The sequence below is a fragment of the Hakea prostrata genome, chromosome 6, assembly GCF_041222555.1.
Source record: "Hakea prostrata isolate BN-2017 chromosome 6, UWA_Hpros_2, whole genome shotgun sequence".
NCBI lineage: Eukaryota > Viridiplantae > Streptophyta > Magnoliopsida > Proteales > Proteaceae > Hakea > Hakea prostrata.
Window position 1 is genome coordinate 30,216,503 of NC_142605.1, and position 17,073 is coordinate 30,233,575.

General features: G+C 37.2%; 2 protein-coding genes and 1 pseudogene across 4 annotated transcripts; 2 read left to right on the plus strand and 1 right to left on the minus strand.

The window, feature by feature from the left end:
* The first annotated feature begins 787 nt into the window (after positions 1 to 787).
* Positions 788 to 3,555, plus strand: LOC149013265 (NAC domain-containing protein 71-like). Of its 3 annotated transcripts, none has more exons than XM_089159056.1 (5): positions 788 to 1,499; positions 2,002 to 2,279; positions 2,364 to 2,693; positions 2,832 to 2,997; positions 3,193 to 3,555. In XM_089159056.1, exons 1-5 carry the CDS (start codon positions 1,343 to 1,345, stop codon positions 3,357 to 3,359), a joined length of 1,098 nt encoding a protein of 365 aa, XP_089015182.1. In that variant the 5' UTR covers positions 788 to 1,342; the 3' UTR covers positions 3,360 to 3,555. The 3 variants fall into 3 exon arrangements, with proteins under 3 accessions (XP_089015182.1, XP_089015183.1, XP_089015184.1); XM_089159057.1 differs by having other exon boundaries at positions 2,373 to 2,693; XM_089159058.1 differs by having other exon boundaries at positions 2,373 to 2,693; positions 2,832 to 3,273.
* A 2,614-nt stretch (positions 3,556 to 6,169) lies between these two features.
* On the plus strand, positions 6,170 to 16,125 carry LOC149013266 (P-loop containing nucleoside triphosphate hydrolases superfamily protein). Its single transcript, XM_089158570.1, has 8 exons — positions 6,170 to 6,532; positions 6,771 to 6,875; positions 8,537 to 8,614; positions 9,159 to 9,309; positions 9,434 to 9,504; positions 10,940 to 11,036; positions 11,445 to 11,659; positions 11,995 to 16,125. The coding sequence occupies exons 1-8, from the start codon at positions 6,371 to 6,373 to the stop codon at positions 12,244 to 12,246; spliced, it is 1,131 nt and encodes a 376-aa protein (XP_089014696.1). The 5' UTR covers positions 6,170 to 6,370; the 3' UTR covers positions 12,247 to 16,125.
* LOC149013267 (phospholipase D alpha 1 pseudogene) lies at positions 12,930 to 15,382 on the minus strand (annotated as a pseudogene).
* Positions 16,126 to 17,073: the final 948 nt, after the last annotated feature.

Consider the following 17,073-nt stretch of genomic DNA (forward strand, 5'->3'; position numbering starts at 1 on the left):
CAATTACCAATTGATTGGAAAAACTCAAAACCCTTAAGGGTAGAAAGCAGATTAGGGTTTTATTGATGTAACGATGGATATATCATAATTATAGCTTGAGATCAAGGCATCAAAATAGTTTTTCAGTAAAAATTATTGAGGTAAGACTTCAAAACTTTGTTTGTGCGCAAGTCTTCGCTTCCCTATTATTCAAAAGAGAATTGAAATCATGAGTCATGATCAATTAGTTGGATTCGGTAGGCGAAAACCATAATTAAAATTGCGTTTGTCAAGAGTGGAACCACCAAAGCTAGTAAAGACAAAATGTCATCAAAAGCCATCAACAGTGATTAGCACCAAGAAGGAGAAGAAAAAGGTTGTTAAGAAAATAGTTACTGTTGAGATCTTTGACTGAAAGGACACATTGGTTATCCAACCAGCTTCAAAATCCTAAGCATTCCAACCAATTTGCCTTATAACAAATAAAGATGTTTTTTGAATGTTTCTTAATACACATTCTATGGGTACCACAATCCAGTGCCAAGTGACAACATATATAATTATTAATTAACTCAAAAGTGTTTTTGTCCCTATTAAAAACAATGCTTGATTAAGGAATTGGCGGGAAGTGGGGACATAGTGTGAACCGTGAACTGGTTTTGGGTACTCCTGTGGAATTTTGGGTTTGCTCATGACAAGCAATCTCAACCTTTCGGTGTTGCTTTGGGTTGCCAATGGCCGCGTCCCTGTGTGGCTCTGCCCTTCTATTTATAACTGTCAGAACCACCTCTGCTCTACTCTACTCCACTCAGCATTTCCTTCTTCAATCCCTGTACTCTGTCAAGATCTATCTTGAAGCCATTTCTCATTCAAAATTTCAAATTTCATGATATTTTGGTTGGAATTTGGCTTCTGGGTACTGCAAAAAGCTGCAATATTAGAAGTTCTAGTTGGGTTTTTGTGAGTGTTCTTCACAGTCAACTCTACTTCACATTATAACTGGGGTGGTTTTTGGGTGGGTTATTCACACCTTCAAGTAAACACTGTTTTCAAGAGTTACTGAAGGTTTTGACTTCTGGGTCTTTCAAAGGTAGCTTGGGTGGGGTGATTCAATTACTAAGAACAAGGGTGAATTCAAAGAGAATGATTCTGTTGTACAAGGGGTACATCCCATGGAAGATCTCCTGTGGTCTTGAGAAGAAATTCTGTGTCTGTGTTGATAAAGGCTATTATTTTTGGATCTTCCAAATCTTCAATAGGTGTTGCACTGCCAATTACTTGGAAGTCTCAAAATTATAATTCTTGCAGTTGCTGCCACCTTGTTTCTATTGTTTCTGGAGAATCAATAACTTGGGAGTTGGAGATGGGAGGAGCATCACTCCCCCCTGGCTTCCGGTTCCACCCGACGGATGAAGAGTTGGTTGAGTATTACTTAAAGAGGAAGACTGAAGGGAAGGAAATTGAGCTTGAAGTTATTCCAGAAATCAATCTCTATAAATTTGATCCATGGGAATTACCAGGTAAATTTTGACACTCTTTAATAGTTCCGAAAGTAGATAACTGTATATTATTCTTTCAGGTATCTCTTTTGGCTATAAGTTCTCCCATACTGAAATTTTCATGTTCAACAACAGGAAAAGAATTTGGAATAAATATTATCCTACAATATTTTAGAGAAGACACAGAAAAATGAGTCTATATATGTTGAATTCCATGATGGATCTAGCTAGTATGTTGCTGATTTATATCATTCTGCTGCTATAATCAGCAACAGGTTGAATTTTCAGTATTTCTTCAGGTTTGTGAGAGAAGGCCTTTGTTGTGGCTCTTGTTGTTCTCTACAACTTCTAGCACTCCAAGAATAACTTTTGTGGGGCATCTTACCTTTTGTTTTAGAAACAGGCTCAATTGAGTTCTGTTGCTTTTCCTGAAAATTAGAATGCTACATCTTGTTTTGTGGCTTTGCTTAATTCTTAGAAGTTAGAAGCTATAGAAATTTGAATTGATTATTATGAATTGCAGACAAATCATTCCTCCCAAAAGGGGATATGGAGTGGTTCTTCTTCTGTCCCAGGGATCGTAAGTATCCAAATGGCACACGTACCAATAGAGCCACTGGAGCTGGCTATTGGAAAGCCACCGGAAAAGACAGGAAAATAGAATGTCAGTCTGCTGTGTCTGGGTTTCGCAAGACCCTCGTATTCTATCTTGGTCGAGCGCCCTTAGGAGAGCGGACACATTGGGTGATGCAAGAATATCGTCTTTGTGATAATCTTTCTCAAGGATCATCTGGTTTTCAGGTACGTTTGACTATCTCATACTTGGAATAGACTCAAGGGCTCAACTTTTTAAGTATGATCTTTAATAATATTTGGCTATTGAAGTCCTCCCAGGGAGCTTTTGCTTTGTGTCGTGTAGTTCAGAGGAACAATCATGGACAGAAGATAGGAGATCACCATGGAGGACCCAAAGCCAAGAGGTCAGGGGTCACTTCTGCCAGAGGGAAATCAATGACATTATTCTCAAATGAGCTCTTAAGAAACCCCAAAGGAAGTTCATGTCAACCAGCTAACCTACAGATGGGAAACAACTATTCAAGCCCTGTTGCTTCACCATCTGAAATTACAAGAGTGTCAGAGTTTGAGCAGCCATCAAGCAAGAGTGATGAAGGAGGCCTCTGGGTCTCACCTAGTCTAATTCTAGACACTTCAAAGGTAACATATTCACAGAAATCAACAGTAAACTGCAGAATTCAAGTGTGATATTTGGAATGGTGTATCACATGATTTTTATCTTAAAGACTGTTTGGGTCTTGAAATCATTTCTTAAAACTTTTTGACAACTTATCTCAGGATTACCCACAAGGTCAAGATGTCCAATCTGCAAGCTTTCATCACCAAGAGTTTCCACACTTGATTTCATTGGAACATCCCAATTCTGCAGAAACGTATCCTGCAGCATCCTACTCTAACTTCATGGAAGAATTTGATGTAGCAGATGATCTTAGCCAAATAAGCAGTATGTCACCTTACCCAGGACCCATAAACTGCATGAGCTCTCATGGGAATGAAGATAGAGCATATCAAAGCTTCAACCCAACTGATTTACTAAGAAACCAGGACCAGTTCATTAATGGTGTGACATTATATACAACATTTTCTAATAGGCCTCACTTATAAAGATCATTCTTGTTTGTTTGTGCTTAAAACACAGGGTATGAAGCTTGGAAACACAACCCCCCCCTCCCCCCAACAAACAAAAAATTGCGGACAAAGCAATGGAGACGGAAGCCAAAGAAAGAGCAAGTGACAGCCCTGAGTATGATTTGGCACATATCAACGAGCTACTATGTCGTTGATCAACAGGATTGGGATTTCTGAGACCCTGCCTTTCAACGTTATTCGCTGTTAGTATCCTAGGTAGAAAGAAGGTGCCAATCACTATTAATGATTGCACTTGTAGTTGTAGTTCAATGGCAAAGTGTGAACAGTTTATTATCTATGCTCTAATATAATAATGAACTTGGTTTCATCACCTGTCTCCTAAAGTATATGGAGGAAAAGTGTGAAATCTTTTTATTCACCTTTACCCTCTTATGAATCTTGTTGGTAGGACTGACAAAGTTCGAACAATTGGAGAAGTGAGATGAGATAAACTGATGTAATGGAAGACAATGCCCAACTCTAGGCACACTATAGTTAAAGCCAATAAGGAAATGCTTAACATTACTGAAATCTACACGCCAAAATATCAATTGTACAATACTTCACAACAGGTAGAATTGTACTCTCTGAAAGCCAAAATCCTGGGAAAAGAAAATGATACTTGTGAGAGTAACAGTTTCAATGTTTGATCTATGGGGTGGGTCACATTCACCTTGAATGATGATTGACCAGGTGTTCAGTTTATCCTGTACGTTAGTGTGGTGTAAGAATCTAAGGATTTAGCTGTGCAATGCTGGACATGGTATCAGATTTCTCTTAAATCTGGTTTGTCACCCTTATTTCCAAGTATAGTTCACTGGTGGTTTTTAAAATCTATTTATCAGGCAGGTAGGTTTTCTTCCCCCTTCCATGAGTTCTTGACCCTGAAAATTCCTGCAATCCCCCTCTTTTAGAGCCAGCAGTAGCCTTCGCCTAATTTCCCCTGTTTCCTTCTCCTTTCTTTGCCCTTTGTTCTCCCAAAACCTGCAGCAGCACTGCTGCTTTTTCCCCCTCTGTCGACAGCCTTCTTCTCCCCTTTCTTTTATCTCCTCCTCTCCAACACATATCCCTAACGGCAGAAAACTTTTCTGCCATCAATTTCCTTTCCTCACCTTTCTTTTAGCTCTTCTCTTTTCTCCCCTGCCCCACAGCATTACCACTTTCAGCCAGTAATCCATTTCTTCCCCCTTTCTTGCCCTATTCTCCCTTGTCTCGTCATGTTGAATGATTTGAGTAAATCTGATTTTTTCTTTCCTAAGCCTTTAACATTTTATTTATGCATGCAAGTTATATTTTTCATTGTTGAATTTATATTCCATATTATTCTTCTATTGTGAATCTAAAACAGCGATATGATGAATTCCTCAACCCCCACTTTGCTGAAAATTCTCAGTATAAAGCGTTTGCTCAATCATTCACTCCATACCACGAGTTCTAGAAGAGGTCTGCAGAGAAATTTTACACCCCAACCTACTTTACAGAATTCTTTCTGAACTGTACTAGTGTACTCGAGTATAGGTAACCTATGCATCTGGCCACTCTCTGTGACAGTCAAAAGGTCAACTTAGGCTCAAAGAATGAAAAGAGAAACTTGATTCCCAATTATTTACAGATGGATGATTACTTTGATTGGTTTGTTTATACACAGGAAATAAGCCTGGGCTTGTACATTCTTCAGTGATACGACCAGCCAAAAAAAAAAAAAAAAAAAAGTTGAAGAAAGATACAGAAAGTTAAAAAAAAACCAAAAAAAAGTCAAAGCAAGTTGGTGGAAAAATCATGCGTGAGAGCTACAGGGACAGGGTACAGTATCAGCTGTACAGGCAGGGAGATAAGAACCCCTGTAGAACAGCTGCTCAACTAAATAAACTTAACATTAGATTGAACCCTGGATCTTGGTGGCATAAACAAAACCTCCAGGAAGGTACAGATGCAAACCCTTGGTGGCATGAACATACAGATTGAACCCATGAAGCCCAAATCGTCCTATAAAATGAACAGAAGACAGGCATTATCTAGTATGCTCCACCCAACCAAGATTTGAAAAGAAAGTTGAACAACAGATACCTTAATGACAACCAATAGTACCAACCAAACATGTAAGAACCAGAAGAACTCCCGTAAAGTGTCATGTCTCAGTTCTAATGCTGATCTATATCAGGATACAAAAACAGGAATGTAGCATCAAAGCAACAGTAAACGTATTAATTCTCATAAAAGTTCTAAAAAAAAAAAGAAAAGAAAAAAGAAAGAAAGATGTACTACATAATTTCAAGGCCGAATTCTACAAATCCTAAACCCCACCATGGATTCCCTATGGCTAACTCTCCATTACAAATAAGGTAAAAGGGTGAGCATTTTTTAAGTGGGTAAGACTCTCGAGGGAAGGAAGTTCATGACAAAATGGGTTGCTGTTCAACTTGGGTTTAAATACAATGTGATCCTCAAAGCCATGGTGGCCCACTTTGGGTAAGCAGAGATGATGTCCTGGGTGATTTTTGGCCGGGGGACAGGGAAGGTGGGGGCGGTCGCTTGTAGGGGGAGGGAGTGTGGGGGTTTGTTGTAGTCGAAACTAGTTTCTGGAAGGTATAAGAAGAAGAAGGTGTTCACTATTCACTTACTTCAAAGGTTGAATTGAACGACATTATGGTCATTACACCTCATGAAGAATCTACTTGTTATAACTATTCTTTTTTATTTCAATTTTAAGTGAAGATGTCGTGGGTTGGACTCTTGTTAAGGCAATACTAATATCCCTATCTTCCGGCTTAATAAAGCCACTTTATAAATTTTCTTTTTTTGTTAATATTTTTATTTTTAATAATGTTTTTATTTCTATTTAAATTTAGAAGATTTAATTATGGTTGGGGAAGGAAGATTCATGTTGATACAGAGTGCAAATATATTCTTTGAAACAAAACAAGAGGGAGAAATATTGCATAATAGGGGCATTTTTGTCTTTGAGCAGACACTGTTTTCTTCAATTATTCTGACTCTTCTGGACGCAGGAAGGATGGAAGGTCTCAACTCTCAACTCTCAACTCGAAGGGGCTGCTTCAGAGAGAGAGAAAGAGAGAGAAAGAGAGAGAGGAGTCAGGGATGGAATCTGGGAATCTGTTGAACTTTCATGGCTATGGATTTTGAATTCTTGCCGTTACTCTACTTTGAGCCATTTGAAGTTCTTCGTGATGGCGACTGCTGCATTGGCAAGGTGTTTGGGAGCTGCCGTTAAGAAGGCGGGAGCGAGCAAAGAGTCAGGATGGTATACATCTCACATGGCTGCAGCTTCTCGTGCTATTCTGGAACGAATTCCTTTGGTAGATTTTACCCTCGAAGTCAGAGATGCAAGGGTTCGCATTTCTCACTTGTCACTTCTTTCTCTCTGTATTTGATTCTGGGCTTTTATATACAGCGATATAAAACCTCTGACATTTCCATGTTTTTTCACTAATTTATTAAGTATTCAACCTGCTCGATGAAATTCCTGGCTGTTTATTCTAGAGTCATATTAGTCTAGACGATGATCCCGGAGTGAGGTTATTTATGTTTTTATTAACTGGCCATACTTGTAAATTTGTCTGTTCTAAGATTCCGATTTCATCGGCATATGAAAGCCTGAGTCACTTCTCATCGTCCTCAATGCATATCATAGTGCTGAACAAGATGGACCTTGCTGATCACTTGCAAACACAGGTATCTTCTTTTTTGGATAATTCCTTTATTTGGGTGATTTTCTTTTTGGATAATTACTTCATTACTAAGGCTAGATTATATACCTTTTTGTAAGAGTAATTAAGTGGCTTACATGATTTTGGTTTGAGATTTTTATTTACAATGTTTAAACTTAACAGAAAGTGGCAAAGCAAAACCTTGGATAAAAATGAAGAACAAGTTGCTTTATGAATCCGCAATATCAGTATTAAATGATGTGCTGAGATGTTAGAGAACTATTGAAATGTCTCAAGGAAAGGTCTGATGTTTACTGATTTTTTGAATTGTTGAGAAGAACAAAGATGTCAAGCAGAAAACTTTCCATTTGCTGAATTTCTCAGCCTTTTTTTTTGCTGAATTACTCAACCATTTATGACCCTTTTAAATTTAAATATATAACTTCTGAATTCTAATGCTGGTTCCTGAACCTTTATGCAAATTTGAGTTGGTAAAAGCATGCATCTCCTATCATAATTTTAATTGATTGAAGACTAGAGATCTCACTTGAAAAAAGGGGAATACTTAATTTAAATTTTACATAATTAGAACAAATATGGTCAACTAAGCTCCCCCTTTTTTTTTTTTTTTTGGTTTGGGGGGATCAATTCACTGGAATAGTGGAATCAAATTGAGAATTATCCATATATAGGGCTTGTTCCTTGGGAATCCAAAGTACAACATACAGCATCTTCTTTGTACTTTAGCAGTCCAATTCACTATTATGAGTCTCTCAAAAGAATAAGATAAATAAATGATGAATAAATAAAATAAAATTACCGTGGGAAGAAGACAAAATGGCTTCACTCACTATTGTATAAGATGCTATAACTTGTAAAGCTGAATGGGGGTATCAGTACTGTCAATGATAGGCTGATAACTTCTATGCCCCATAGCTCAATTAGTCAATTCTTACTGCATAACTGAAGTATTTCAAAATCTTATATGTTAGACTGAAGGAAGCCCTATACAGTTCGAGTATTTGACTGTTTTGTTCCTGAAAATTCATCAGTTTGTGATTTTATGCCTAATGATGGAAAGTGAAGCCTAGCTGTTTGAGATGATGATTTATTGATTTCATTTGATCACTTGGATCCTAGTAGATTTACTTGAAGACAAATTCTAAAAGCTTTAGAAAGGAATAAATGAATGAAGTAGATAAAGTTTCTATATTATATAATTATCAATCACAAATGCAAGGATAATAGCTCGGTTAAGTGGAGCACCTCTATCACATCTGAGCCAATATTAGGGAAATTAGACAATACAAGGCACGACAAGAAAACTTAGAAGAAGAAAATATGGAGTTCTTTTCTAAGAAATGATGACAAAGGGAAAAGAAAAAGATATGAAGCATCTGATGCTGCTTAACTTGTTGCTGCCAATGGGATGTATACTGCTGAAGGAAATTTTATATGCCTTATATTTTATTCCCTATTGAATAGTTCAGAATTTCAAATTTTACAATATCTCAAGGGGGGAAAAAACACTAAAAGGATAAGAAATGAAAGTTCACATCTATGCAGATTGCATATTGTTCTGTTTTCCTTTCTTTCTGGTTTGGTACAAGTTCGTTGTTTGACGTGGTGCATTGGGATTTGTTTTATGTTCTGTACATTTCTGATAGCATTTCTTTTGACCTTAAGGAGTGGTTGAAGCATTTTGAGGAACGAAATTGCATTTGCTATGGAATCAATTCTCATAACAAGGATAATATAAAAGAGGTAAGCTTCCTTTTTCTATTATTTAAGAACATGTTTAAGTGAATAACTACTTTTCCTGCTGTTTCACAAATATTTTACCTTTTCTTTTCTACTCCTTGTATTGGATTGTGGATGTTTTGTTTAGTTTTCTGTTGTGTTCAGATCAATAGAAGGAAATCCAAGGAATTTCTGTGAAGGCCACGATGTGGCTGTTTCCTATGGTTCAAACATATGCATGCTTGATATATGACCTTACTCAACCTCTAAGAATTTCATCAGATAAAATTTATCAGATTACCATGGGCTTTTCTCTCTTTTTTTTTTTTTTTTTTTTTTTTGGGGTGGGGTGGGGGGAGTTTAAGTCTCCTGGGCATTCATGAACAGATCTGCTTTACTATCTTGAATTGTTGAAATTGAAACTATGGTTCCGTTATCATCAATCCATTTTTGAATGATTGCATGTTTTACTGAGTCTTTTAGATGTCTTCCTTAAAGCTTATTCACAGGGACAGTCATTTCATTATAAAATATTTACTTACTTTATATGGAATCTCATGTCTTACAGTTTCTAAACTTTCTACAAGCTCGAGTCAGAGAATTAAACAAGCTTGGTCAGCCGAGACATACCATAACCATGATGCTGGTTGGAATTCCTAATGTTGGTAAGTCGGCTCTGGCCAACTCTCTCCATCAGATTGGGCGGATCAGTGCTGCAGGTAAATAGCTAATTAATTTATCCATGCAAAGTTTTGAGTTTGGGAGTGTCTTTATTTGTGGATTAGTGCTCTTTGCTAAATTGTTTCCTTGGTTTATGACCATGGGGAAAAAATTAATTTTAAGAGAAGGGAAGGCTGAAGCGTGCAATAGTAAGTCCAGTGCCAGGGGAGACTAAAGACATCAGTAGTTTAAAGGTGAAAAACTTTCTTCTTTAGCTCCCACCGTATATTATCTTCTTGAAGCACATACAATAGATGTTTAATGTCCATGAACATACAAAAGAAATTTCTGACACCTTTTTTTTCCAAGAGAACCTACTCACACAAGGATAAAGATGAATCAGAGAAGGCAAGGTAAACAAATCATGGTCAGAAAACAACTGATAAATCTGTAACCAATTTCAGTTTTGAAGAATGTGATACTTCAAAGACTTGTGTGGGAGTGTTCCTAAATTTCACGCTTCCTTGGGTTTTTTGAGATGAAGAACTCGGTTCTAGATAGAAATCAGAAAGAAATAGAAGTACAGTTGTTCTGGTTGCCAAGTTATAATTAATTGTCTAATAATTTGGTGGTGGGTCTTCTTACCTATAAAATGTGTCACAGGAAAATCTTTTGCATATGTATGCTGGAGTTGGTGAGGTGGAAGTTTTGAATAAAATTAAGTTAGTTTGCCTATTTTGCATTACCGAAAGGGACATGTAGTGCCATCTCTTGTATTTTAGGGGTTCTACACTCAGAATAAGGGGAGGGTTTAGTTGTTGATACTATTGCAGTTGCTGATGTGCTTATAATGTACTGATATGATCTTGCACTGGTTGTCACTTGCATATGGTAAGCATCACCAGAGCACAACTCTGTACATGTCAAATCCAAGCCTTAAAATGACATGAAAATTCAACATTTTTAAAAAAGTTGTTGACACAAAATGTACAACCAACAGGTCCAGTAAAGGAGAGGAAATATGGTTGAGTTCACAGAAGAGACCCACTGGATCATCCATTTCTTGAACTTAATGCTTATCCAATAATAAATTTTTTCCCTTACTTTTTCAGCAGGAGAACCATTGTCTTAGTTGCCAACCTTTCAGTTATTTTTAAAAATTTTGCATCTGTCACATGAAAAAAATGCATGGAGGTGAAACTTTACACTTGTTTTGAGTGGTATGGACAACATGTTTAGCGTCAACTAGATTGCCATGCTAAAAAATTTTCACTGCCAAAGAAGCTTGTCAAAGTAGCTGACAAGCAACTGTCACAATCTCAGAGAAATTATTCTATGAACCAGATAAATGACTCTTGTACAGAATCTCAAATATAACCGTTGATAGGTAAAGTCATCCTTTCTCGTGATACATTTTAAACCAGGAACAGAAATTCTCAAAATAAAGGTGTTAATACATTTCTATGACAAAATAATGAGGCTTAAGTGACATTACAAGAGTAAACAGCATTTTTCTTCCTCTTTATTCTTGCATGAATTTTTCTGTTGGGAGAAGCTGGGTCCATTGAAAAAGTTTACTGAATGGCTAATTGCAGGAGCTTTCAATCTTCTTTGAAACTTCCTTTCTTTTTTCTTTTCCTTCCTTGATTTCAGTACTTCACCCACGTAAAAACTTTGATTTGCCTGCAGATTGCAAGTCATCCCAACATTTATATCTTGGATACACCAGGTGTGTTGCCTCCTGAGATTCTGGATGCTGAAGTGGGTGCTAAACTGGCTTTAACTGGTGTGTTGATTTCTATAAATGTCTTTTTCTTTTGTGAATATATATATAAGGTGTGTTGATTTCTATAAATGTCTTTTTCTTTTGTGAATATATATATATATATATATATATATATATGTCCTATGTGGGTCAACTTGCACTTGTCTGGGCGAGAATACTTTTTGAGCGCACTGAGTCAAATTTCTAGCATACTCATAAGTCACGACTGTGAAAATATTTTGCTTTGACTGAGTGTTCCAAATATATTCTTACTTCCGATGGACATTGTTCCTCATGAACGCCACCCAGTAGGGTAACCTAAATGAGGTTCTTTACTTGGGTTAGTCATTCCCGAGTTCTAGGTTCTTTGTTAGATATGGGTTTACATCCATGTGTTGAATTTTTTATTTTCTTTATTTGAAACTGCAGGAGCTATTGAGGATTGTTTGGTTGAGGGACAAAAACTCGCACAATATTTTCTAGCTATTTTTAACTCAAGTGATGTGTACAAGCACTGGAAGAACTTGCCTAGTGAGGATGCTGAGGAGAGTGACAGATCATCTGAAGATCAAAAAGTGAAGCTCTTAGGAATCCCTGAGACAGGTGTAAGGAGACGCAGGCAGTATCCCACAGATCACACACAGGTACAAAACACTTCTGTCTCAGTTATATTACCAAATAGGATCTGCATGCCACAGAAGCTGGTTGATCTCAATTGAAATTGAGCAGTTGTCTACCTACATGTTATATTTTCCATTAGTAATGAAGTTTCCTATCTCTGAGGATTCAAATTCTTCCTAAACCATTGGATAATAGATATTCACTTGATGGTTGAGATCACCTCTTATTCAGCCATTACGGTGCAATTTCTTTGGTGAATATCCAACTGTTTGTTTATGAAACAAAGTTGGCATTTAAAACTACATTATGTTTGATACTCTCCCACTTACTGAAGAAATATTTTGTCATTGATCTATAGGATTTTGTTGTACGGTCTGTTCGGAGAACCCTTTTTGAGACAGTTTCTTCATTCAAGGGAAACCTGGAAAATGATAAGGAGATGGGCAGGCTGATCAATGCCCAGTTGGAGGCCTTGGGGGAAGTTTTTCGGGTGCCTGTGGGATCAGATAAGGATGGATTATATAAAGTTGCAATGAAGCTACTCAATCTGTATCGGACTGGTAGACTTGGTCATTTTACTTTGGATGCTATCCTGAGGAGTTCTCACTAGTCCATATAGTTATGAATTATAATGTTTCCTGCACAGAAAGAAGGAAACACAATTTTCCTCAAAAACTAAAATTTTTATGGACCTTGAGAAAAATCAATTTGAAAAACAACACAAGTATTTGATAAATTAACTAACCTACAAGTCGAAGAACATGGATATGGATATGTAGGACGATAAATTGATATATAAGAGACCATGGTTACAGGTGAAGCTTGGTGAACTATTGACCTCTCAATTATCACCATCTGATTGTCTCATAAATAATTTAATCTAACTAATAAGTACAGAGAGATACTGATGACTAATCTACCTGTGGTTAAATATGTTCAGTAGAGTTGTCCACTAAAGAAACTGCTTCCACTGCTTCATGATAGAAATTAGAGTGAAAAACAGAACCAAAATGCATCTTTTCTGAATTTCCGCACCTTCTCTTTGTTTTCCCTTTTTCATAGGTAAGGAAAGGAAAAAACTGGTGAATCAACATATAAGCTACTAAATAATTGAGGCAGACAAAGGAAAAACTAACACAGGAGAAACCAGTAATCACATAATCTGATTGTTTAACTATCATTATCAATGACTGTATCATAACCAATGAATCATATTAGGTAGTCAGGAGCACTAATGCTCTCTGGTCTCTGCAATTTGCAAAATATTAGTACTGCACTGAGAGAACAATTGCCATTACTTTATTCAAACAATCCTATTATGTAGTGAGTATTGTGGGAACTATTGCAGATTTTGTGCCGAGAATGCGGGCCTTTGTGTCAGGGAAACAGTCAAACCCTGGAAGTGTTGTGACTTCTCCATTAACAGTGACTTGAATTGGGTACCTAAGCAGGTGGCCTGGGAGGTCGTGGTCTAGACAATCAGACTCTTCAGAGTATAAATCCCAGTACTGGTCAGCGATCTGGTTCATCTTGTGTACACATTCTAAACTCTCGGGGTGTTGAAATGCATTGTCAAGCTTGCCAAGATGTTCATACCACAATGCCATGCGAAAGCCATGGATCTGACCTCTAGCTGGCTGCTTGGTTGCTAGCTGGTATGGTTGATAAGCTCCCATGGCTATCTCTGAGTCCCTACCACCATCCATTGACCTATGATTTAGGTTGGCAGATCCAACTATTATGTATTCATCATCAACTATCATCATCTTTGCATGAACATAGATCATGAAGCGGCGTGACTGCTGTGCTCTACTATAATCAGTGCCTTTCTCTGGTTTCTGAGGAGGTACATAATCACCGTTCCTCTTCATCTCCCTATTGCCAAGGCAGAAGAAAGTCAAGTACTCTCTTGGGTCCGCCTCAAGCCCTTTAGCATGGATGGCTTGAGTAATATCAGTGTACATCATCTCCATTGTCCTCCTTTGCCAATCTAAAAGTGGCTGAACGCTGTCACCTTCGGGAATACCTTCTGGCCACATAGGAACCACAACATAGGCTACAAACCTTTCACCTTCTTCAATCTTGCTTACTATCTTAAGCGAGATTTCTTTTGGAATGAGATGTAAGGCACCGATATCTTCAACCTTGATGTTATGATCAGGTTTCCAAGAGAATGAACTACCAAAGAAATATTGATTTTCAATGTAGATGAAATGCTTTGCTCTTCTGATGGCATTTATGTAGGCATCCTGAACACTTCGGTCGATGATGTTGTCTTTTCCACTAACAAGTCCCACTCGGGTGGCATCCTCTGGTGTTGCAGGAAAGCCAAAAGCAGCACTCTCATCGATAGAACGAAATAACTGAACATTCCATGTTTCATGATCCTCTGGGAACATAACTGAAGATGGGGGTATAATGATGTCTTCAAGTTCTTGGAGCTGAACAAGGACATTTCTCCCACCTTGCTTCCACCATCTCTGTTCAAAATTATGTAGGACATCCCATGCTATGGGTCCTTCTAGCCGGCAATGAATATCATGCCAGGGTTCTCTTGGACCACCTTTATGGATGGAAGAATTTTTGAAGTTGGGCTGATGAAAATCGTCATGGTGTGCTGTATTCAATGTCCTGAAAAGGGAATGTGATGGTGTATCATATCTCCCATCACAAAGATCAATACCACCAACAAAACTTACAATCCTCCTCTGCAGCGATGAACTGTTGTTTGGCATCTCAGCATCTACCATCAGTGTCTTTTGGTGATGAGTAAACATTGTGGATATCTCCAAGGCCTGAACCAAGCTGTCCCCAACATCAGCATCACGGCGACACAGAACACAGTGAACATCACTGTCTCAGAAGTACTCTTCAGTTTCTTTATCGTGGGTTTGCCAATAGGAGGTAATGTCATGCCAAACAAGCATAAGAACCCTGACACCCTCACTAGCTTTCTTCTTGAGTAGCTCGCCAAGAGTAATGTCTCCTCCAGGCTTTGGCCTTCTTACATCCCTTACTAAGGTAATCTTAGTATATACAGACCACCCAGTTATATAAATCAAATGTTTTGCATTACTAATTGCATCAAAAATATCCTCCCAGCATCTATGGGGTTCATAGTACTTGTCACCTGAAATTGGTATTCTAGGGATGAAGTTGTCATGGATATGTGCATCTTGGTAAAGAGTAACTCTACATCCTTGTCTTTGTGAGAAGAATGTGTAAGGGACACCTGGGAAATTTGGACTACTAATTCCCCTAGACCAATTGAGTTCCTTTGTAACAGGAAAGTATTGAAGCTTTACATGGATTCTTGAATGTCCATGAACAGGATGATGGTTTTCATATATGATCTCTACCCATCTCTCAATCTCTTCCCCACCAATGATGTCCTCAACAGGTACGTAAGCTCTTCCTATTACTGTTGCCCCAATGGGGTTATTAACTTTCACTGTGAAAATAATATGGGAAGCCATATGAGCACAGTAAATGTGAAAAGATTCATACCATTGAGGGTTGACATGCTTGCGTTTCAGCATTCTTGTCCGCCCAACTCTAGCTTTTCCTATATCGACTGTTGCATATAGTCTCTTGGTCCCTTTGCCTGATTTAGTGTCATCTTCTATCTTCTCCACAAGTTCGTCAATGAAGTTCGAGTCACCTCCCAAGTGCAGCGTGTCCACCTCAAAAATGGTTGCATGAAGGGTTCCATGAATCAAAATTTGAGCCTTTTCTGAAGTATTCATACTGCCCAAGCCACCTCAACTATTTAGATATGTCTGACCACCCAGCTTTGCAAGATCTGAAAGGGGAAAATGCTGCAACAGATATCTCTTCAAAGTTATCTCCCCAGAAAAGGTTTTCCAGCAGAAAAATCAGATGGAAGAGCTTCAAGAAGTTGTTACAAAACCAGTTTAGATATAAGAGAAAGGATGACCCGATCTGGTTTTGAATCAAGAAAGTGTATTTGTTAATGCAAAATGGTTTAAGAGAAGTAGTTGACACCCATAAGTTACATTTTGGAACAATCTTTTATCCTTGGGATATTCTAAGTGGATAGTTGACTCACAACAATTTCAATCCAGAAGAGAGAAACAAGAGGTGCAGGTTGCAACTAGAAACGTTGAAACTTTCTCTTCCTTTGAAGAAGTAATCAATGTTTCAATTGTTTATTGGTACTGACCAGCATGGAAACTCTCACCGTTCTCATTCCAGTCAAGTAATCTTTTTGCCTTGAAAGACACTAATATCAATATCAATAATATGTTGACCATCAGTTTACATCATTTGCTTACAGTTGCAGGTCATGGAAGCCATCTGACCTTACATCATCTTGTTCAAACTTCAAACCGGATAATTAAGGGAAATTTTCAGTCTACCCTTGAGTTACCTTCTAATATTAATGTCACCCCCGAATTATCCAATTTATCAACCAGACACTTTGTTGCTAACATCATTAGTCTTAATTTTTATTTATTTTCAATATTAGTCTCACATCTTAAGTTTTAAAAAACCATCTACAAACCATATTTTTCCAACTTTGTGAGAATTATGATTGAGAGATGAAGAAGATGCAAACGGTAGAGGAAGTCAAAGAAACGAATCGAGCTTAGGGTTTCTTCATTCAAGATTATTCTTGTCTTTTTTGAAATACTTGCAAAATTTCATGTGTATATGCACATGGTTTTTAGTTATTTTATATATATATATATATATATATATATATATATATATATATATATATATATATATATATATATATATATATATATATATATTTTTTTTTTGAGAAGAATAGACTTAAGCTCAAGGTCAAATTATCCCTTCTTCGTCTATGGTTTTTAAAATTTTAAACATTTATGAGTTATTAATATGATAATTGTTTAAGAATTAATTTTTTTTTTCATCTTTTTTCAAAGGTTTTTTTTTTTGAAAATAAAATATTGGGAGGATTTTTTTGGCGTTGGATGAATAAAGTGAGAATTTTTTTGGTTGTGAATAATATTTATAGAAGAGAAATAAGAGAGATGGGTGAAGAGACATAAAGTTTGAGGTAAAGATGTGCATATTTTGAAAGAACCTGTTAAAGGATAGATGGAACATTTTTATTGGTGGTGTGATTCAACAAATATTACATTAAGGTGACTTGAAAGCATTTGTTCAATAATGAAAAATGTATGTTGTTTTGGAGGAAGGGTATTTTGGTCATTTGGAAGATTTATTATAACTGATTTGAGATAAGGGGGTAAGAGACATAAGGTTTGAGATAATGATAGGTAGAACATTTTGTTGGTGGTGTGATTCAATAAATATTACACAAGGTGGCTTGAAATGATTTGTTCAATGAGGAAGGGGGCAAAGAGACATAAGGTATGGTATTTTGGAGGAAAAATATAATATTTGCTATAACTAATTTGATGTAAAGGGGGGGGGGGAC